This window comes from Acartia tonsa, chromosome 14 (genome assembly GCF_053477335.1).
Source record: "Acartia tonsa isolate MP-2025a chromosome 14, ASM5347733v1, whole genome shotgun sequence".
NCBI classification, from domain to species: Eukaryota; Metazoa; Arthropoda; class Copepoda; order Calanoida; family Acartiidae; genus Acartia; species Acartia tonsa.
In genome coordinates, this window is record NC_137273.1 from 12,916,952 (window position 1) to 12,939,858 (window position 22,907).

A 22,907-nucleotide genomic window follows, 5' to 3' on the forward strand; every position below is an offset into this window, starting at 1 on the left:
TAACAATGTTTGCTTTATTAAATTTGTTACAATCATGTTTGTTTTTCGTGATTAAGATAAACTTTTTTCCAGTATGACTAAGAAACCGATTAATATACGGTGGATTAGAACCGGTTCTAATCCATACTGAAAAGTCATATATAGCATCGAATTACAGACAATTATCCACGAATATTAAAATAAATCATGAAAGCATTATTTGTTTTATTTTACCTTGAGCCTTCGGCCACACAGGGCAAACAAACCAAATTTAATTGATCGTTTTACTATCCGCGGAAAACTGTCTATAATACGGTACGATAGAAAAATATTTATTGACACTTTTTTAACGTGCCTTTCTCTGACGTCAATCACTGATATTTTTAATGTTTATCAAATTTTAAAACGCGAAGCTTTTCTAAATTTAGAGTCTTCCCACAACTTCTGTCCTACGTTTCCTGTCTATGAATCCTGTTACCCATAACATAGGTACGGTTAAGAAAGCGTATCAACTCTATACTTGTTACCATGTTACATTGCTATTGGGATGTTTATTACACTAGTCCCAAAAGTTTTCTAATACTGTATTCGCATTCGTTGACTTAACAACTTTAAGGACTTTAAATGAATTTTGATTAGTTGGTTCATTAAGTTTAGTGTCCAAAGTTTTAACCACTAATTTTAATCTACAGAGGAAGTAATTTTGTGTATCATCATTGGGGATGTGTTTGACCGGCCATTGTTTTAATCACTTATTGTAATCTACAAATGGGCTAATTTTATGCATCATCAAGGGGAATTTACATCAATTTATCGGCCATTGTCTTATCTATCACTTTAAATCAATGAATTTTTTATCACATAGAAATACAATATTGATTACTAGCGGCTGCACCCCTACCATCAAGGGGCTTTATATTTCAATGGATATGGAAGGGAAGAAAAATAGCCCAAAACCATATCCAGACATATTTGTATGTATAAAATAGCCTAAAAACATCTCCGGGCCTATATTAAGCCTCAATGTAAAGGAGAACCATATCGGTTTCAGCGGTTAGCGAGATCCTTTGCTACAGACAAAAAAGCTTAATCCTATTATATAAAACTATAAGCTTTTTTGTTTGTAGCGAAGTATCTCGCTAACCACTGAACTGATATGGTTCTCCTTTAGAGGGATGCTTCGTATATCCGCTGATATGGTTTTGGGCTATTTTATTTATGTTAATAAGTCTTGGTATGGTTTTGGGCTATTCTTATGCCCTTCCTTTTGAATATAGGCCCCCTAGATGCTAGGGGCGCAACTGCTAGTAATTTATATAATAGTATAGTTTTTCGTTTGCTATACCATCTAACTTGAGAGCTTCGCTTTTATGAATGTTGTCATCCTTGATTTTATAAAATCTATTGACTTTAAAAGTAATCACTTTTTTTCAGCGTGACCTTTTGATTGGCGTCAATATTATTATCTTTGTTATTTTTACAACAGTTAAAATTATTTTCAACTAAGCTACTCTACAATAATTCACTTTGTCTGTCTGTGCGTCTAACATATGAAATTGTTCTATTAAGGATTATTTGGGCTTAGTAAGTAACAGGATCTCTGTGTGCGTCTGTCTGTACCGAAGTATCTAACTAACCACTGAACCAATATGGTTCTTCTTTACAATGTAGCTTCTCATAGGTCCTGGTAAGTTTTCTAAGATGATATTATTTCATCAAATCTTTTTTTATTTTCTTTTTAAAAGTACAATTTAAATTTAGGGGGAGGTCTACTTTTCCTCCGCCTCAATGGCCCCTAGAGGCCAATAGAACCTTAACCGCTATTCATTGTAATGAAGTTACAGAATCTAAGTCAGTCTGAATGTGTTTGCATCAAAGTATCTCGCTAACCACTTTACTGAAATGATTCTTATTTTTTGGCTAAGTTTGGTGTTTTCAAGCTTAAGATCTGAAAACGGCTAGACCCTAAAAGACAAAAAAGTAAGGGAATAGTCCCCTTCGTGACAACGCCCCTTAAGAGGCGATTCGTCGTATTTTTAAAGTGGCTTTTTGTAGATTATTTTAGGTTAGGTTGTATTGGGTTAGGTGATTGTCCTACAAGGTAAGGCAATTGGCTCCGCAAGGTTAGAGCCCCCCACAGGGGCTAGAAACAGGAGAAAAATTACTGTGAAAAATACGAAGAATAGCCCCTTAAGGTGCGTTGCCACGAAAGGGACTATACCCGTACTTTTTGTCTTTTATGGTCTAGACATTTTGAGATCTTAAGCTTGAAAACACCAAACTTAGCCAAAAAATTTGGCTTTCCTTTAAAATGCAATGTAGCCTGTCATAGGTCAAGTTATGGTTTATTTAGTTTGGGAGAGGGTAACACAACAACCCTCTCCCAAGAGAAATCGCCCCAAATGTTTTCTTTACTTTAAAATATTTACTAATAAATTTGAATAGGTAAGTTTTGTGTTTTCACTTAAAATTCTAACAAAAAGGCAAAAACATTGCTGAATTCATTTTATTATGCTGGTTTTGAAAATAGTATATTTTTGGTTATCTAATATTCATTTGTGGTATAATCCCTTAAATGACAACGCCTCTTAAGGGGCGTTTTGTCGTATTTTACAGTAGCTTTTGATACTAGGTTAACCGCAGGTTTAGGCAATAGGCCCCGCAGGTTTAGGCATTAGGCCCCGCAGGGTAAGAGCTTCCTGCAGGGGCTCAAAATAGGAGAAAAGCTACTGTGAAAATACGACAAAACGCCCCTTAAGAGGCGTTGTCATGAAGGGGACTATACCCTTTATTTTTAATTAGGAATCGATATGACTTGTTTTTAAAACATTAATCAATCAATCTGAAATACAAATAACATTTCAAACTTATATTTAATAAAAAAAAACAAGGATGACAACATCCATAAGTAGCGAAGCACAAAAAACTGTGGATGGGAATACGTAGAAGTAGATTTAAAGTGTATTTATTAAAATCAAGAATAGATTTATTGGAGAAAATAAATACGAAACCTTGTTTTATTTTGCATGATGAAAACGGTTAAGGTAAATTACATACTAGATGCACATAACAATGGGAAAAAATACTTTGAAACTGTTAATGCAAAAAAGTTTTAAAATTGAACCAAAAATACCAAAGATATGGGGAAATGTGTCAAACATATAAAAATATCCAAAAACCTGCTAAAAGGCAGTTTGGCTGCCATTGTTTCTTTACTTAAAACGCCAGAAATTTAATTTTAATATCTTTAACTGAAATTTTTTTTTAAAATTGGACCATAAACACCAAAGATATGGGGGAAAATGTGAAAAATATAAAAATAGCCAAAAACCTGCAAAAAGGACGTCTGACCTTTATTGTTGTTTTCTTAAAATGACAGGAAATTTAATTTTTATATCTTTAACTGAAAAAAAATTTGAAAATTTGACCATAAACACCAAAGATATGGGGGAAAATGTAAAAAATATAAAAATAGCCAAAAACCTGCAAAAAGGAAGTCTGAACGTCATTGTTGTTTTCTTCAAATGACGGGAAATTTAATTTTGATATCTTTAACTGAAAAAATTTTGAAAATCGGACCACAAACACCCAAGTTATGAGGAAAATTTGAAAAAATATAAAAATAGCCTAAAACCTGCTAAAAAGCGGTCCGATCGCCATTGATGTTTTATAGTTAATTGTGCTCCTTAATGATGGGAATGTTGTCAAAAAATTTCAGCTCTCTATCTTTTATAGGAGCCGAGAAAATCACGTTTCCCCCAATTCATTAATTACGGACGGACGGACAGACGGACGGACGGACGGACGGACGGACGGACGGACGGACAGACGGACGGACGGACATTGTGAATTATAGAGTAGCTTCGCTACTAATAATAATCTAATACAAAAAATATCAAAGTAATTGGTGATCACAGCTGAATATTAGTGCTTAACAATTTATTGTTTTTTTTATTTTTTAAATTGAAAAAAAATGTTTTTGACAAACCATAGCATTAATACCAAGCTGGATCTTTAATAAAATCACAGCAATGCCACTGCCGATGCCTCTAGTGAGCCGATTTTGAAAGCAGCTTACCTAATGGCGATCTTGTGATCAAAATGGCAGTTGTAATCCGATAAACACTTTGAAAACACCCACCGGCTCACTGGCATCGCCAAATGAGCCGGTGGTGGGTGTTTCCAAAGTGTTTCCTGGCTTACTACTGCAATTTTGTTTTAAAGATCCGTGTTTTATTGGCAGCACAGGCAGTGGCAGTGGGCATCACTATCTGATTTATAGATCCAGCTCCAATTACATTTTTACACTATAATTGAATGAATTCATTTTCCATTTTTCATAAGAACAGTAGTTTTCACTTTTCTTGGGCAACAAATTAACACTAATACTGGACCCTTCCTCCCCTTGGAATTCCTCTGGCACCACCGCTCCCCCCTCCCCCACGTGGTCCCCCACTGCCTCTTCCTTCCCCTCCTTGGCCACCTTAAAAAAATATATTTAATTCTTAAGGATAAAAAAATAATTAGAGCATGACTAGGAATTAGTTAGATATCGAATCGAATCGACAGTTTTCCCCTGAGAGTAAAATCAAAAAAAACATAAGATTAAACTCAGTTAAGTAGGCCCCGAGGGGCCGAAGACCCGGACAACTAAAAATATACAAGATTTTACATTATGGCTAAGAAAGGAAAATGCTTTAAAAATTAGACAGAGGGGTGACAGGTTCGAGTGTGGACCACACCGCGTCATAATAGAAATATTAAAAAGGTATGTGGCACTAATAGTGAGAATGTATTTGTTAGTAAACACAGGTGCAACGTACTGGCATGCATGCACTGTGTAAGACTAGCAGCAATCAAATGGTTAGTTGTCTGTTACTAGTTTTAGTTAAGGATGTTACTTTTCATAATATCCTAAAGAAGTCGGTATTACATCACATCACAAGCGAATGTAGATAAAGTTTTTGGTCAGAACTTCGCTTAGTAAATATTGAAATTAGAAAGTAACATGAAAACATTAAACATGTACCTATGTAGATTTGTTGTAATAAATGTACCTGATTTTTCCGATTTGAAATAGAAGTCAATTCCTCTCTGTTGACCGCCAGTCCCTCCCCCTCTATGTTGAACTCCTGACCCTCCACCTCCCCTCTGTTGACCACCTCCTTTACCCCCTCTGATTATATTTATGTTTTAACATAATAAGCTCTATTTTATAGAAAAAAATCCTAATTTTTAAACAGGATAAAGTTTATAGCATTGAACTTGTGACATCAAATTTTATAATAAAAATCAACAAAAACAATATCAAAAACCCTTAAAGACAGACGAACATATGAGGGTTTCCCTCAGATTGCATCTGGACCACAAGTTAGTTTTTCTTATATATACCTATAAAAAGTATTTCTGATGCTTATTTGGGTTAGGTTAGGTTAAGTAATAATTAGAAGAGTCTCACAGGAATAATACCCAGTAGCGACAGGGGTCTTCTTAGGGGTTAGAATTAATGAAGTTTCCAGTGCACAAGAAATACCTAGGTTTGCAGGGAAGAAAGGGACATTGAGACGTTCATTTTACTATTCCCCAAAGTTTTATAATAACGTTTGTTTATTCGTTGGCTTAACAACTTTGGGGACTTTTACAGCAACAGAAGAGGTAATTTTGCGTATCATCATCTAGGATATACCTTAATTTATCGGCCATTGTCCTGTCCCTTTAAACATAAAATCATAAATTCCTGTAGTTCTGTTTGTTGTTGGTTCCCTGTGCATGTTTGGACCACTCTGGAGCTACAACCACAGGTTTAGGATAATTCTCCCCCAGGCTGACTCCATACCTCTCCAGCTCACCAGAGCTCAAGGTCCAGGGTACGTGAATTTTACCTGAAAGTTATTAATATAATAAGTCTAGGGTCGAGAAAAGAACCCCCCCTCTCCCCCCCAATACATTTAAAATAATTAGGTCTTTTATTAATTTAGGCGTTTTTTGAGAGGACCCCTACTTACCTCCCGGAATGTTTGCCAGCTCTGTAACCCAGGTTCTTACGTAATCTCCGTTTGGATCATAATCCATACCCTAAAACATATTTTGTTTAATACATGTCATGGCTTTATTAGAAAAATGGCATTATCTATTTCAATTAGTGCAACTACTTATAATTAGACTACAGGGGTGTATATTCTGCAAATTTGACCCTGCTAAAGGGGGATTTAAAAAAATAAAAATAAGTGGTTGGAGGGGGAAAAAAGTAAAAAATTTGCAGCAGGGAAAAAATAGATCTTGCGCAGAATATACACCCCAGTTAGACTATAAACAACCGCTTAAGATACACCTCTGATTTAATGGGAGAAGTATATTGACGTAACCGTGAATAATAGGGAAATTAACTATATAGCTTTGCTGGAGGGAAGAGACATTGGAACATTACATTAACTTATTTGTTGGCTGCAAAACTTTAGGTACTTTTATTAAATTTTGATTTGTTGGTTACTAAAATATGATTTAAAAGTTTTGACATTACAAGCTTGGAACCAAACAATCAAAATTCAATAAAAGTATCCAAACCTTTTAAGCCAACGAATATTATTAGGGATAGCAATCCGTCAATTTTTTTGACCGGATTCGGATTCTTACAAGAATCCGTACAAAAATTGGCGGATTTTCGCGGATTCCGGATTCTTATTTTTGGCGGATTCCGGATTCGGATTCCGGATTCTAGCAATATTTTAAAAGGCTTTCTTAAAAAAAAAAAAAAAATAAAGTGCTATATATGTTCTAAAAATTAATATTCTTGTTTTTTTTATATTATTCACTTCCGAGAATTGAATCAGATTTTAAAAGATGTCATATATACCTAATGATGATAATATTTGCCTTAAAAAAGGCGGAGTTGAAAGAAAAAACTCAAGACGCTAATTTTAGCCTACCAATTAAGAATCCGAATACGCTATCAAAAAATGGATTTCGGATTAGGATTCCAAAATTGGCCAAAAAATGGGCGGATTCCGGATTGCCAACCCTAAATATTATAAGGTGTTATAAAACTTTTGGTACCTGTTTAATCATGTTAAACTTTCTATTTTCTCTGGGATCATTACCAATACCCGCAGCATAGTTCCAGTTTCCATAGTTAGAGCACACATCATGGTCAAGCAGGTAGGACTCGAACCATTCAGCTCCCAGCCTCCAATCCATACCTAATATTGGTGTTTATAATTTTAATCCCTATATAAATGTAACAGGATGTCTAACTGAAGGATCTCGCTAACCGGTGGACCGATATGGTTCTCCTTTACAGCGGAGTTTCTCAGAGATCCTTGAAATATCGCAGATAAAAATGAGCCCCCACAAAATAATTTCCTTTTTATTTTCAAAACTAGAATTACAAGTTGGTTGGGGTCGACTTCCCCCCACCAAAAGCGTCCCTAGATGACTCTGGGGGAGTTGCCGCTAGTTTAAAAAAACATGAATGACATCATCCATAAGAAGCGAAGAAGAAAAATAGGAAATCAACAAAGTAAAAAAACTACTTTTCCTTTCACCTATAGTTGCCTAAATCCTATTGAAGACCTAAAAATTTACTTCTGATACAAACACCACCCAAAATTGTGAACAAAAACACTTTATAAAAAATAAAAAAGCAACTTGTTTTTTCATCTAAATCAAAAAAAATCTTAGGTAAACGACGGGAATTTAATCTTTATACTTTAATTTTCAAAACCGGACCAAAAAACAAAGAATAAAATTACCCATATCTTTGATGAGATAACTAGCAACATTCTGCCGGCCTCTGTTGGACATCCAACCAGTCTCCTAGAAATAAAATGAATTAGGACCTAATTTTCATAATTGAAACGGTTTTCTTATAACAAGATTTCTTAGAGTTATGTGCTCTTAAGTCTTTTTAACAGAATTAGAATACTTAAAGTTAAACATAGCAAAATTAGACAATTTCTACCTAATAATTTGAGATAAAAAATTTTTGCTCTTCAAAAATAATCGCTTTGCAAATATAGGTATAACTAGGGATTTTTGGAGAATAAATGGGTATAGTGGCAACGCCCCTGAAGGGGCGATTCTTCGTATTTTCACAGTAGCTTTTCTCCTCTTTCTAGACCCTGCGGGGGCCTCTAATCACCTAACCCAATATAACCTAACCTAAAATGACCAATTAAAAGCGCCATTTTAAAAGTACGACAAATCGCCCCTTAAGGGGGGTGTTGCCACGAAAGGGACTATTCCCGAATAAATTAGTAATAAATAATGGGTAACTTTGAGAACCCCAAATTTAAAATCTTCTTTATAAAAGTATGTTATCTTATCCGTAGTAAGCTTTTTTTGTGTAGCGAAGGATCTCGCTAATTGCTGAACCGAAATGGTTCTCCTTTAAAGTGAAGCTTCTTACAGGTCCTAGAATGATTTTAGGCTACTTTATTTTAAAATAAGTCTGGGTATGGTTTAGGCTATTTTTCTGTCCTTACATATTTCTTCCAATAAAGCCCCTAAATGCTGCTAGGGGCACAGACGCTATTTAGTAATTAACATAATAATACAAAAAGCCCACCAACTTTCAGTGTACTTAGAAAATTCAAGCCATTTTATTAATACATGGTGAGTAAAAATTTAACAATAATCCTTTAGTTCTCACATATTTGATACATGGTGAGTAAAAATTTTGCAATAATCCTTTAATTCTATCATATTTGCATCCACAAATGGGACCCCTGTCCTCCCCTCAGACAAAAGCCTCAAATATATTTTAACCATACCCCCTTCCAAAAAAAAATGAGGGAGAGGGGGGGAGTGATTAACCGTCTATGTATATTTGACCCCCAGGGTAGAAACCTTTATGGGGTAAAAATATTCAAATTCAAAAGGGGATTAAAAGGTACCTATTTTTTCAGAGAAAATTTACCTACGATATTATTATAATAGAAACAAACCTTTAATTCTCTCATATTAGCATCTACAAATGGGACGCCTGTCCTCCCCTCCGCCCACAGTCGAAATTTGGCCAGATCCTTGCTCCAGTCTTCAACCTCTCTTCCTTTGATTCCAGTTCTAGAAAATATTTTGAAAATCGGAGATATCTAATTGATGTACAATGTACATCCCCAATGATGATACACTACCCCATCTGTAGATCACAATCAGTGGTTGAAAACTCAACTTAATGAACAAACAAATCAAAATACAATGAAGCGCTATAAAGTTGTTGAGCCAACGATAAAGAAAACGTTATTATAAAACTTTGTGGACTAGTGTAGTAAACAGACCAATGTCCCCTCCTACCTGGTGAATAAAGATAAATTATAGAAAAAATATATTATTAAAAATATTTTATATCTGAACTGAAAAATCGGGTATAGTCCCTTTCGTGGCAACGCACCTTAGGGGGCGATTCTTCGTTTTTTCACAGTAGCTTTTCTCCTTTTTCTAGCCCCTGCGGGGGGCTCTATCCCTACGGAGCTAAATTGCCTAACCCTGTGGGGCAATCACCCAACCCAATATAACCTAACCTGACCTAAATTAACCAATAAAAAGCCATTTTAAAAATACGACGAATCGCCCTTTAAGGAGCGTTGCTATGAAAGGGACTATTACCAAAAAATCTTAATATTTTATCCAAAAAAACAAAGATACTTTATAATACATGCAGAAATACACAAAAAGGCATTATCTAACTTGTAGAACACGCTTTGTGAGTTACAAATTGAAGGTTACTTTCCCTCAAAGGGCCTTAAGAGCACAGAACCCAACTTCCCTTATATTTTAAAATAAATTGAAAATAAGGAATATCTTCTTTCAGTCCAACCCCTGCGGGAGCCCCACCCATGACGGGCTGTACCGTACCTGATTATTATAACCTAACCTAATCTGACAATTGACACCATGAATAACTATCCCAATCTAATTTTTCCATTATTTCAAATTAAGGTGTTCGATTGTGCTCGAAAAGACACTTTAAGGGTAACTGCTAGTAAAATTAATACCTGTAAAACACGGTGTCGCCATATTTCAAGCAAACAAACCTAAAAATATTCATAAAAGTAACACTTATAGTTGCTGTCAGGTAAAAGGTATAACCAACAAGCAAAAGAAATCTAAAATATTATTTTGGTGGCAAATGGAGAGGTCAATTTTACGATGTGTTGCCCCCCCCCCCCCCCCCCCCAACGACAGCTGAAAAACACGTACAGGTTTCGTGATTTTTCCCGAATTAATTTCGTTATTGGTATAAGCTGAGTTGCTGTATGATAGAAGCTACGCCTCTAGAAGCCTCTGGGGACTCTTAAGGTGGTGGAGGGTTAAATTTTACCCTAAAAAAGGAGAAAAAATTTTAGGGGGTTGGAGAATTTTTTTTTGGGGGGGGGGTGTTGTATCCTTCCACAAAATAGCTATAAACCTTTCCAGGACCTAAGAGACCTACATACTAAAAGAGAACCGTAGCGGTTCAGTGGTTAGCGAGGTTTGCTACTTTTATAAAAATATTTTAGGATTAAAACAAACTAATTATAGGTACTAGTTATTTATCTCATAGTGTTAACAGCTTTTCGCGGATATTTTGTACATGATTTTTCCGTATTGCCAAAAACCGGTTCTAATCCAGCGGATAGTAATTGGTTTCGAAGCCATCCTCTAAACATTATTTACCTGAAATAATCTCTCCATAATAGTTCAAAAATAACCCAATAGGTGGAGTTATTCGAAACTACCTCTTTTTCATAGCGCTTGATTTCTCTATAATAATTATAGCAACTTTAATTTAAAATTAGAGTAAACTTTTTAAACTATTTGTCTTTTATTATTACCTATTACCTAATTTGGCGGGATTCTCCTTCGATATCATGTGACCATTTAGAGAATTCAGAGCAGAATCCGCTTGTAATGGGATGCAATACTACAATGCCCACTGGTGGATATTAGGTTAAGTAATATCCAACAGACAACCAACCCTTTAATTGCACGACCTTTGCCTGAGAAGTCCTAACTAGGCATGATAATTAGTTGCGCCTGTTTGTGGGCCAAGGCATTCCCACCAAGGCATTCCCCCTATTTATGTCGCGCACCTGACATAGCAGCAGTAAGAACCAATTTAACGTCTTTAGTTATGACGCGGTGACGGCCGAGATTCGAACCAATCACCTACCCTACACTCGCAGGTATTTGTCTTTACTGCATATCATATGACATGCAATCCAGAGGTCATTCTAAAGGGATAAGACAATTGCCAATAAAATGATGTATCCCTAATGATGATACACAAAATTTCTCCTTCTGTTAGTTACAATTAGTGGTTAAGTGGGTAGGACACTCTGTTGGACGCTGATTTAAGTTGCTAATATTCCTGAATATAAATCTTGGAGAAATACAGCCATGTGCCAGCCAGGGACTGAACTTGGTCGAGTAATTCGTACCCAATAAACCATTTCTGGAGGTTTCTTGCACATATTCAATTAGTTAGTTACAAGGCTTCTTTATAATTGGGGACATTTTCTTGCGAATGTTACTCTAAAAAGTATATTTGCAGAAAATCTTATATCATATAGGCCCTTGGGGACCTTCATGGAGGAGAGGGGGGGGGGCTGTCCACCATGTTACCTACTTTTAATTGGACAGGGGTTAATTATCCTAAGGTCGATTTCTCTCGGGAGAGTGGTCGTACACCCTCCCAAAAAAAAAGTTTTAAACCTTCCCATAACCTGTAAGAAGCTACATTTGTAAAAAAAAAATCATAAGGGTTCAGCGATTAGCAAGACTCTTTGATTTAAATAGACAGTCAGACATCCTATTACTTTTACAAAAAGATATATTGAAGTATTTTATTTGTGTTAAAAGGTAGCTTCGCCCCAAACCTCTAAGTAGAAGTTTCAGCCCGACCAAATGTCAATGTAAAAATGTAAATTTTGTAAAAATGTGCAATCCTTGTTTCTTTGTAAGTTGCCACAGCATTGGTTCCCCACAGGTACTCATTCAGTCTAAAATAAAATGTCAACACTAAAAATTCTTAAAATAGTTTAACATAGAATCCTATCCAAGAAAAATGGCGGCAAGTTAGGTTTGGTTATGTTGTTAGTGTTTACTATAAATATAAAGGAAAACGTAAGAAAAAAGAGAATTTTAATAAAAAGAATTGTAAATTTTTAATAATTTATTAGGTAGTGCTTTAAGACAAGAGGAAAATCAGAATAAGAAAAAAAGTAATCTTATTTTTAATCCAGTAATGGATATTTGGATCCTACAGCAGATTATCATGTACTCTAATACAGTGAAACTTGAAGCTGGCTTAAAAAACAATCCATCCATCCAACCCCTTGGTACCCTCCTTTAAAATGGACATATGAGAAGCTACTCTGTAATGGAGAACACGATCGGTTCAGCGGTTAGCGGGAACTTTTGGTACAAAAAAAAAACAGAAAAACAAACAAACAGACATCCTGTTATTTTATTATTAGGATACCTGTGTAGGCCAGTTGTTTCTCCACCTTGGAATGGAAAAGCAGTTCTGCGGTCTTGTGCTGGTAGATCCTTTTAAAGTCAAAGCATTGAAAAATATAATTGATATATAGTTACTTGGATTGTGCACCATATTTTCGCTTACTCTAACAAAATGGTCTTTCAATGGCGGCTAATACAATCCACTCTTTAAACCCCATCCCCTCCCCTCCTACTGGAAGAAAGTAATAAATGAGGACTAAAGTAGCAACCTAGATTTCCAACGTCTCAACATCCACATATATTTTATCCTTTAGAAATATTTTCAAATAAAATTTTATTGTTTGCAAAAAATTATTTGAAAACCTTGAGAAAGAAAATAATAATCCCACAATTAAAGTAAAAGAAAAGAGGAGACATGAGTAATATATAACTTTCCCTACAGGGCGGGGACCCTGTCCCGATTTTGTATTAGGTCTTTGAAAGCAGCTAATAGCGTCAGAAAAATAAGCACAGCTAAGTCCCTACAAGGGAACAGAAAGTAATTTGCTACCAGACTAAATGGTATCCACCATTTTGATCAGGTAGTTCTCTAGATTTAACATCTTTACTTATACATTTATCATTCCACCTATTCTTAAAAAATAATACCTGTTATAAAAATGATGTATTTTTTTCGCAGAGAATCAAGACGTACCTACAATTCTTTTTCCACTTTCCTTCGGTTGAGACGCGTAGGAAAACGGGAATAGTAATTTCTCGCATCATATTATAAACAGCTTTCCGCGGATATAGAATGTACAATTATAAGATGAAAACCAGTTTTTTTTAGCCCCGAGGTGCCGAAGGCACGGGCTAAAAAAACTGGTTTTAATCTTGTGATTGGAAATTTTTGTATACGTAGAAAGCTGCATATGATACGATGCTAGACATAGTTTTTTCTTATGGATGAGAACCGGTTCCTATCCACCGGATTCGAATGAATACGAGAAAAACTTATATTTACATAAGATCAATGCTTTAATTCCTTTAGTCCGAGATCTGTAAGACTTGGAATTTCGTGGCTATTTAAAATAACATCTTTGGGCAGTGGCTTTACTTGGGCAGGTTCCTTAATAATTAAAATTGATAATAAATATTTAATTGTAAGGTTAACCTTTCATTAATAGAGGTTAAATGCTACCAATCCCAGTACTTTACAAAACCACCTTGAATATTGAAACATAGCATAGGTTTATGTCTTGAGAAACTAATCTATAATACAAAGTAGAATGATGTCTGTCCTTCCGTCTGGCTGTCTGTCTGTCTATCTGTCTGTCTGTCCATCTGTCTGTCTGTCCATCTGTCTGTCTGTCCATCTGTCTGTCTGTCCATCTGTCTGTCTGTCCATCTGTCTGTCTGTCCATCTGTCTGTCTGTCCATCTGTCTGTCTGTCCATCTGTCTGTCTGTCCATCTGTTTGTCTGTCTGTCCGTCCGTCCCATTAGATCTCGGTAACCACTGAACCTATTGGATTCTACTCCACTGGTCCTGTGGTGGTTTTAGGTTATTTTCTTGGGGGGTAGGACACCCTCAACCCCCCCCCAAAAAAAAAACAAAAAAATACGTCCCAATTTTTTTTAGAATTTTTTTTTCTTCATATATTTTGCGAATTCGTCATTTTTTCGCAAAAATTGGCGATTCATTCGTAATTTTTTCAGCTTGGATTGGCGATTCATTCGCAATTTTTTCGGCTGGGTAGGTAAAAGAAGATATAAGGATTCCCATACTTACTTAATTTTTTAAAATTTCCTCTTGGGGCAAAGCCCCTAGAGGCTAGGGGCGACGCCGCTAGTTGTTTAAAAAGAAATAAACCTGGGGAGGGGAAAGGTGGTGGTACCCCAATCCAAAATAGTTTCCTTGTACGAGAAGCTATACTGTTGAGGAGAACCATGTCGGTTACTCGGTTTGTGTGATCCTTCGCTACACAAACAGAGAGGGAGACATCCTGTTATTTTTATCTACTGATTTACAACAGTTATAAGGGATAACCAAAAAGTGAAATAAATCATAAATAATACATAATTTGGGGGAGCAAATGGAGAGGTTGTCAATTTTACTATATGATGCCCTCAAACGACAGCTAAAAACTACATATAGGTTTCGTGATTTTTTTTCGAATTAATTTTGTTATTGGTATAAGCTGGATTAGCACACCTGAGTCACTGGTCTAACTCTGGCCCTGGACTCCACGTCTTTTCTGAAGTTGGTGTAAGTATCAGGTACTTGGCTAACCTAAATATAATAGTTAAGAGTGGGGGAAGTTTTGACACATTTGTGTAAACAGCGAGTATATAGGCTTTATCTTTAGACTGAGAGGATAGGTTATTAGGGATAAAATCATTCTTATATGATAAATTTTCCCAAGTTTTGAGATTTTTTGGATAGGCCTCCAGGTTCAGGAGCTGCAGGCCTCCAGGTGGCCTCTAGACAGGTAAAAACCAAAATCTAACTTTTTTTTGAAGAGTTAAGAGGTCATTTTATATAACAATATATGCATATTTTTAAATGTTATTAACATATTTCAACAAAAAAGATGCATATTTTGTTTAATAAGTTGACCTCTATCTCTTCAAAAAAAAAAAAAAATATTTTCACCTGTCTAGAGACCACCTGGAGGCCTACAGCTCTTGAAACTGGAGGCCTGTAGCTCCTGAACCTGGAGGCCTATCCAAAAAATCTTAAAACTTGGGAAAATTCATCATATAATAATTATTTTTCTTTTATAAACAATCCTCTCAGTCCAAAGATAAAGCCTACACTCACTTTTTACGCAAATGTGCCAAATTTTTCCCCCTCTTATCGCATCGTATTATAGACAACTTTCCGCGGATAGTAAAATGAAAAATTATAAGAAAGAATAAAACCAGTCTTGTTAGCTCCGAGAGGCCGAAGACCTAGGCTGACAAACCTGATTTTAATTTATTGATTTTTATTGTGGAAAATTGTCTGCAATACGATGCTATACATGATTTTTCAGTAAGGCTGAGAACCGGTTGTAATTCAGGGGACATTGATTGTTTTCGAACTCGAAGCCATACTGGAAAATTGTTTACCTTAAAAGGTAGGTCTTGTAGGTTGTAGAGGGTTGATCCCCAAATCTCATGAACCTGAAATTATTCAATGGTTTCAGTAAGTATTTCAAACTATCCTATCATTTGAAATAGTAATTCCGAATCATACATCCATAAGTAGGAAAGCTTAAAATAACAACCATCTAATCTTCCCTTAAAGAAGAGAAACCCATTAGGTACCCATTATACCCCACGGTAACAGACAGACCGACTGACAAAGTAAGTTATAGAGTAGATACAAAAACATTAGTGTATATTGTTTTGTTTGATTAGCTATAGTTTCTTCGGTTTTGGACCTAAGACTCATGGAGTATGTTGAGACACTTTTGTATAGCCACCAGGGCCAGCTTAAGCTTCACGTTCAAGTATGACTTGACACGCTGTCTCACCCTCGCCGATTTAGAGTATGTATGGCAGGTGTCCCAGATTTAGTCACCGTAATGAATGGACACTCTCCTCAGAGGAGCCTGGGATTAAGGGATGTGTTGGTATTATACACTTGATTATTAGGCATCCAAACTACCTAACAATCTCCCTTCTAACGCAACTGGGGGAGGTTGCGTGAATACATATTGGTGAATTTGAGACATGATGTGATTGCAACACGAGTGGGTTTGAACGAATATCACCGTAACTCAATGCGTTACCACAGAGCTACAGTGCCCCCTAGTAGTGTATATTTTCCAACCTGGTTGAACTTCTTTACTCCTATATATTAATTTCCAAATTAATGGAACAAATCAAATTATCGAGTCATATAACATTACCGACAAACCCACAAAACAATTAAGTTAAGCTCTTGATCATAAGACACAACTCTTCACAACAGATTCTAAAAAACTTTGAAGCGTCTATTTCAAACAAGAAATTCCTAAAATATATATAAATCTGAATCTAGGAATTACCTATAGAATATCTTCGCTAGGTACTAAATATAAAATAAAAACATTACCTTTATTTTGTTAGCTTCACACAAGTCTTTGATTTTAGCCTCTACATTTATTTCTTCGTAGGTAACTTCCTTATATTTATCAACAATTAAAACATTATTACATACCTAATAATCTTATAAAAAGTGAACTTCAAACTTTTCTGCACTTCAATATAATGTACCTAATAATGTGTCTCGTCCTTCTCCATGACTACTTAGGTTCAAACACTAAGAAACAATGGCTACACACACACACACACAACACCATTATCTTGTAATGCATGGTATCTCAAAGCGTCTTTACATTTTAAAAATTCGAATTTAAACGTATTCTGAATTTAAATTGATATTTCTTGACAAAAAATTGTTGATTAGTTTAAAGGATTTAAAATGGCTTACCCGTATTAAAATATCCTATATTATAATTTAAGAGCTTGATCTTTAAAAGAACTATTTAAGCTTTAAACTAACCAGTTTTATCAGAGTATGTAAATAGATATAATTAGAACTGGAAATCCAAATCCGAAATCGCCCGATTTTTGGACTCATTTCAAATTGCGGATTCGGATTGTCAATTCTTATGACTTTTGTAGCACTTCAAAAATTTGTTTTTTTAAAATGTGGCAGTCAAAAACCATAAATGTATTTTATTGTTTTTTTAAAACTAAAAATAAAATGTTTGGTAGCATCCAAAGTTTTTTTTTGTATTTTAGGTTAAGCGAGGGTTAGAAAATGGCTATATAGGGGCTATTTTTTATTTAAAAAAAGATCTGTAAAAATATTGTTAAAATTCACAATCCTAATTCCGAAAATCCGCAATCCTCAAAAAAACAGAAATCCTCGGATTAATGCGCTTTTTTATTTGGCTGATTTTTGTCAGAATCCGAATCCAGTCCAAAAAATTTGGCGGATTGCCAGCCCTAATAAATATAAAACTTATTGTTGATAGTCCTGCCTTTTGATAGATGACAGCATTAACAGGAACCTGACCAGAAGCGCAACTACTCATTATATCCTAAATAATAATCATACTAGTTGAATCACATAGGAAAGCTACTCAATATATCTTAACAAGGATGACACATCCATAAAAGCAAAGCACTGAAACGGTAGGACAAACAGACATTAACATTTGTAGAGTGTCAGAACTGAATGATCCTAATATAAATGTATAAGAGTCAAAGCAAAATTGTAAGTAAATTTGTTAAAAAACTGCTTGATACAGGATATTGTTTATGGACATACTTACATTTTTAGGACTTGATTATAGAGTTGCTTCGTTTGTTACATTATACTTTGTTGTCCAGGGAATCAATATTCTAAAAATCAGATCAATCTGATAATTAGATCACATAAAAATTTGTTGTTAAAAAAGTAAAAAAATCAACATGTTTAAAATGGACGTACGGACATTTTGGTAATGATTATAGAGTTGCTACGCTTTCTAAATCTACCTAACTACTAAAGGAATCACCATGCAAAATTTGAAATCGATAGGACAATTCTAACTTACATGCCTAAATTAACGAAAAAAGCTATCCGTTACAGACGGACCGACCGACCCTAATTATAGAAAAGCTTCGCTTTTAAAAATAATAATCAAAGTAGTCGAATCACATTTAGAAACAGATACATGTGACACAATATATATGTTTACCAAGAAGAGAGGGGTCATTGTCCTATAAATAAAACTAGTACCCAAGTTTAATAAACACAATATTAAATTGTTATTAGTTGGTTCCCAACAAGTAAATCCAAATTTTTTTTAACCATTACGTTTAATCCTCATGAAGGACTACATTAATTTATTTTCATTATTCTCCGAGGGACTTAATACCTTAATTGTTTAGTTTCCAATGAGGGGGTACTACGTAGAAGTAGCAGGAAAGATATCCGTGTTTTTCTGTCTGCACCGATGGATCTCGCTTACCGCTGAACCGATGTGATTCTTAATTAAACTGTATCTTCTCATAGGTCCTCGCGAGGTTTATAACTAATTTGGGGAAGGGTACCACCGCCCTCCTAAATGAAATCGACTCTAGAAAAAATTCCCCTCTCCCCTCACAAATTTTTTTTTGAGATACTTGTTCTGTAAGTTTATGTTTAAAAGCGAAGCTTTTCTATAATTATTAAAAGCGAAGATTTTCTATAATTAAGGTAGGTCCGTCCGTCCGAGATAGATAGCTTTTATTCGTTAATTTAGGCATGTTAGAATTATCCTATCGATTTCAAACTTTGCATGATGATTCCTGTAGTAGTTAGGTACGATTTAGAGCAACTCTATAATCATTACCAGAATGTCCGCAATGAAGCAACACTATAATCAAGTCCTCAACTCTTATACTTTTATATTCTGATTATTCAGTTTAGACACTATACAAGTGTTAATGTCCGTTTGTCCTACCGTTCAGTGCTTCGCTTTTATGGATGTTGTCATCCTTGTTTACCTGTAATGCTCTGTGTGGAACATCCTTGAACACGATCAGGTCACTGGATTTGGTCTGTTCAACATCAATGAAAATTACAATTTGTAAGTGAGAGACTTTCGTGACAACGCCTCTTAATGGGCGTTGTTACGAAACGTGTAGCTGGCTAAAAACCGACCCCTCCCCCGTCCCCAAATTATTCCATCCCCTATCCTTCTACTGGATAAATAAACTAACCAATAAGTGATATCCATGTTAGCAATCCATTCATATAGATTATAGATAAATAAAATATTTTCAAAGATTTCCTGTAGATTATTCTTGAGATTCTGAACACTTTCTACCAAAAATTTGGCCCGGTGTCTTTCTAAAAATATAAAATTATATAAAAGATACCTACATAATTTAACAATATTAGGTAGTTTTAGAAAAAAAACTTTTAAAATGAACAAAGGCAACTGTTCTTTCATCTATAGACATAAAATTCTTTCATATTTCTTTTAAGCTACAAAACACTTTAAAACCGGCTTTAACATACAGCCCTTATGTACGAGTAAAAGGATGTCTTTCTCTCTCTATTTGTACCGAAGAATCTCGCTAACCGCTGAACCGAAATTATTCTCCTTTACAAGGTAGCTTATTATAGGTTCTGGGAAGGTTTTAAAATATTTTGTGGGAGAGTAACACCAACCTCCCAAGAGAAAATCTCCTCTAGAAAAAATTATCTACTTTTTAAAAGCGAAGCTTTTCTATAATTTGGGTAGGTTCATACGTCCGTCCGAGACGGATAGCTTTTTTCGTTAATTTAGGCATGTTAGAATTGTCCTATTGATTTCAAACTTTGCATGGTGATTCCTATAGTAATTAGGTACGATTTAGAAAGCATAGCAACTCTATAATCATTACCAGAATGTCCGTACGTCCATTTTAAACATGTAGATTTTTTACTTTTTTAATAACTAATTTTTATGTGATCTAATTAACCGATTGTTCTGATTTTTGGTATACTGATTCCTGGAACAACAAGGTTTAATATTATAAGCAAAGCAACACTATAATCAAGTCCTAAAAATGTAAGTATGTCCATAAACATTATCCTGTATCAAGATATTTTTTGAACAAATTTATTCACAATTTTGCTTTGACTCTTATTCATTTATATTCTAATTATTCAGTTCTGACACAATACAAGTGTTAATGTCCGTTTGTCCTAACTTTTCAGAGCTTTGCTTTTATGGATGTTGTCATCTTTGTTGTTTTTAAAACTAGAGGCCTCTAGGGGCGCAGATGCTAGTAAGTTTATAGACTGATAATTATAACCTAGACCAACTAACTTTATGGAGAAAATTATCTTAAAGACAAAAAACTTAAGATGTGTTTTTTTAAATGAACAAATTACCAGTCTTATTGAACTTGAAGTGCCATGTTGGTTGGAAATGTGTTGGATCAAAACAGTAAACTGGAATCACATAATCAGCCAACCTAAATTAAAACATTAACATTACAATTATTAAGAGTATGAATTAAATTACTTGTAGTAATTAAAATGCAATCAAAATCCTATTAACCAGCAAAAAAGGGTTCCAGGACAAACGCAGGAGTCCCAAACGTCGGAGTGAACAAACGCAGGAGTGTTAAAATATTAATTTTATTAAGTATTTCTATTCAGATTAGGTTAAGTTAAGATATGAATGAACAAATAAGCCCCTTTGTTAGGCATTTAAAAAACCTATTAGATGGTCTAAAATAGGTTAGGTTAAGTGTCCACTCCGACGTTTGGGACTTCTGCGGTTGTCGTAGGACCCAAAAAAGAACTTGAACAAGAGTTTTACTCCTACTAATAACAAGAAATTACACAAAAAAAAGGATGACAACATCCATAAGGTGCAAAGCTAAAAATAATAAGAATGGGCATCCGAAAAAAAATTTATAGAAGCAGACCATCCTAATTGATCGACAATTCGTAAAGAAATACGTAGATTGTGGACTTATTTAATCCCTAAAAATTTCAGCTGTCTATCGCTTAAAAGGAATCTTGAAAAGGAGTCGATAAAGTTTTAAAAAACGCAAAAATCTAGGAATCGATCTAGCACCCCAATTAATTAATAAATCTTAAGGAAACTTTGTATAAATATGTAGAATGTGAACTTAAAGTTTCAGTTGTATATTGAATAGAAGCTGAGAATATCACGTTTCCCCCATAGCGTTACGGTCTGACGGACAGACAGTGATTTATAGAGTAGCTTCGCTACTAAAAATGCAGCCGTTTAAAAGATCACAAGCAACAAGACAGATAATCTTACCTATTTGCCAAGTTCCAGCATTCGTTGTCATGCAGTCTCAAATCATTTCTAAATAGATAGATAGCAGCAGAGCGGCCTCCAGCCATTTTATATAAAATCGACTAAATTTTCTAATATTATCTGAAACTTTGAAGCGGGCTTATCAAAAAGACAGTTTTATACTTTAAAAATATATCTATCTATTTATTAAAGTAACAGGATGTCTAGCTTTATATATCTCCCTATCTGTTTGCAGTACCAAAGGATCTCGTTAACCACCGAACCGATATGGTTCTCCCTTACAGGGTAACGTCTCATCCTGGGAAGGTTTATAACTATTTTGGGGAAGGGTGTACCACCATCCTTCCAAGATAAATCGTCCAAAGAAAAAAGTTATCCGGCCTTCCACTCAAAAAAAATTTAATTTTCTTTTTATATCTAAAATAAACAATTGGGTTATCGAATTCAACTCCCCCCTCCTCAAGTGCCCGTAGAGGCCTCTAGGAGCGTAGCCGTTAGTAATATAAAACTAAGGAGTGTGTACATATAGTGTATAATTAACGTTTATTTTTTAAAATATCCTAAAAAACTACGAGGCGTCATTGAAAATCTGAATAAAATCTTTTTTATTCGTCCTAACTCCTTTAAATAATACTTTTTCAACCTAAAAATGTAACTGCTAAAAGCTTACATAATAATAAAAGATGAAACTAAAATGAAAGTAAATTATAAAACTTTACCTATATAATTTTTAACATTATGTAATTTTTCCAATTTGTATGTAAACAAATCTGTCTGCTATAAAAGATTAAATGCCGCGATAAATTTTACTAAATGTCGTCATTCGAATAAGGTCTTTGGATATAATTAATTATAATAAAGTTTTAGGATCTCTTATTGTCTGTCTGTCTGGTATTGTAGGATCTCATCAGTGGCGTGCGAACCGAAGGGGGCATTTGGGGCAATCGCCCCCCCCCCTAGCGACCAAAACGCCCCCCCCCCTGCCCCCCCCTAGCCACCGCCCCCCCCCCCCCTAATTGTTGAAAAATGCCCCATTTTGCCCCCCCCTGGTCAATAAAAATGCCCCTTTTTGCCCCCTACCCTACAAAAAGCAAAACTTTCCCAGTTTCAAAAAAAAAAGATCAAGAAATACTCCAAAAAAAATTTTTTGGCGCTTCGCGCCAAACAGACAGTTACTATTCATTTAACCTTACCAAATTTTTTAATTAGTGTAGAAATTAGGTTATAATCTTTTTTCACTGAACATAACAAACTAGGTAATAGGAAGTATTTTATTTTGTATAATATAAACTTTTTACCAAAGAAATTTTGTACATCCCCAATGATGATACACAAAATCACAAACCCTTATTTAGATTACAATTAGTGGATGAAATGTATGGAAACTCGACTTAATTAACCAACCAATCAAAATTCCATTAAAGTCCCCAAAGTTGTTGAGCCAACAAAAAAGAAAATTTTATATGAAATATTGGGGACTAGTGTAATAAATAGCCCAAAAACCCCTCCCTCCCTGCATATTTGAAGAAAAAAATTTGCGCTTCGCGCCCTTCCAAACGGTTTCTGCTTTTTATCACATTGCATTGTATATTGTGTTTTTATTTCTTTAAAAACATGTGTAAACAACAAATATTTAATCAAAATGTTATTTTATATAAAAAAGAAACAGCGTTGATATTTATCTAAGCCTTTTTCTCAACACTGTATGTCTGTCTAAATGA

At 34.8% G+C, this 22,907-nt stretch overlaps 1 protein-coding gene across 1 annotated transcript; it reads right to left on the reverse strand.

The window, feature by feature from the left end:
- Nucleotides 1-4,251: 4,251 nt before the first annotated feature.
- Nucleotides 4,252-21,320, reverse strand: LOC145305333 (cryptochrome DASH-like). Its single transcript, XM_080146950.1, has 21 exons — nt 21,187-21,320; nt 20,283-20,365; nt 19,192-19,250; nt 18,905-18,958; nt 17,413-17,472; nt 16,479-16,547; nt 15,509-15,562; nt 14,610-14,687; nt 13,440-13,525; nt 12,440-12,505; nt 11,904-11,957; nt 11,327-11,410; nt 10,633-10,719; nt 9,972-10,010; nt 8,922-9,039; nt 7,728-7,791; nt 7,033-7,175; nt 5,985-6,054; nt 5,717-5,861; nt 5,037-5,155; nt 4,252-4,462 (listed from the first exon to the last, which is right to left on the reverse strand). Exons 1-21 carry the CDS (start codon nt 21,270-21,272, stop codon nt 4,362-4,364), a joined length of 1,719 nt encoding a protein of 572 aa, XP_080003076.1. The 5' UTR covers nt 21,273-21,320; the 3' UTR covers nt 4,252-4,361.
- Between the last annotated feature and the right edge of the window lie 1,587 nt (nt 21,321-22,907).

What these genes read in the sequence shown, in the direction of transcription:
- LOC145305333 (XM_080146950.1), bottom strand. Translation starts at nt 21,272, where the DNA reads ATGGCTGGAGGCCGCTCTGCTGCTATCTATCTATTTAGAAATGATTTG. An exon ending in TTCCACACAGAGCATTACAG is followed by an intron (nt 17,473 to 18,904) that starts GTAAACAAGGAT and finishes ATTATTATTTAG; the next exon opens with GATATAATGAGTAGTTGCGC. An exon ending in ATGCTGTCATCTATCAAAAG is followed by an intron (nt 16,548 to 17,412) that starts GCAGGACTATCA and finishes GATAAATATAAG; the next exon opens with GAAGTTACCTACGAAGAAAT.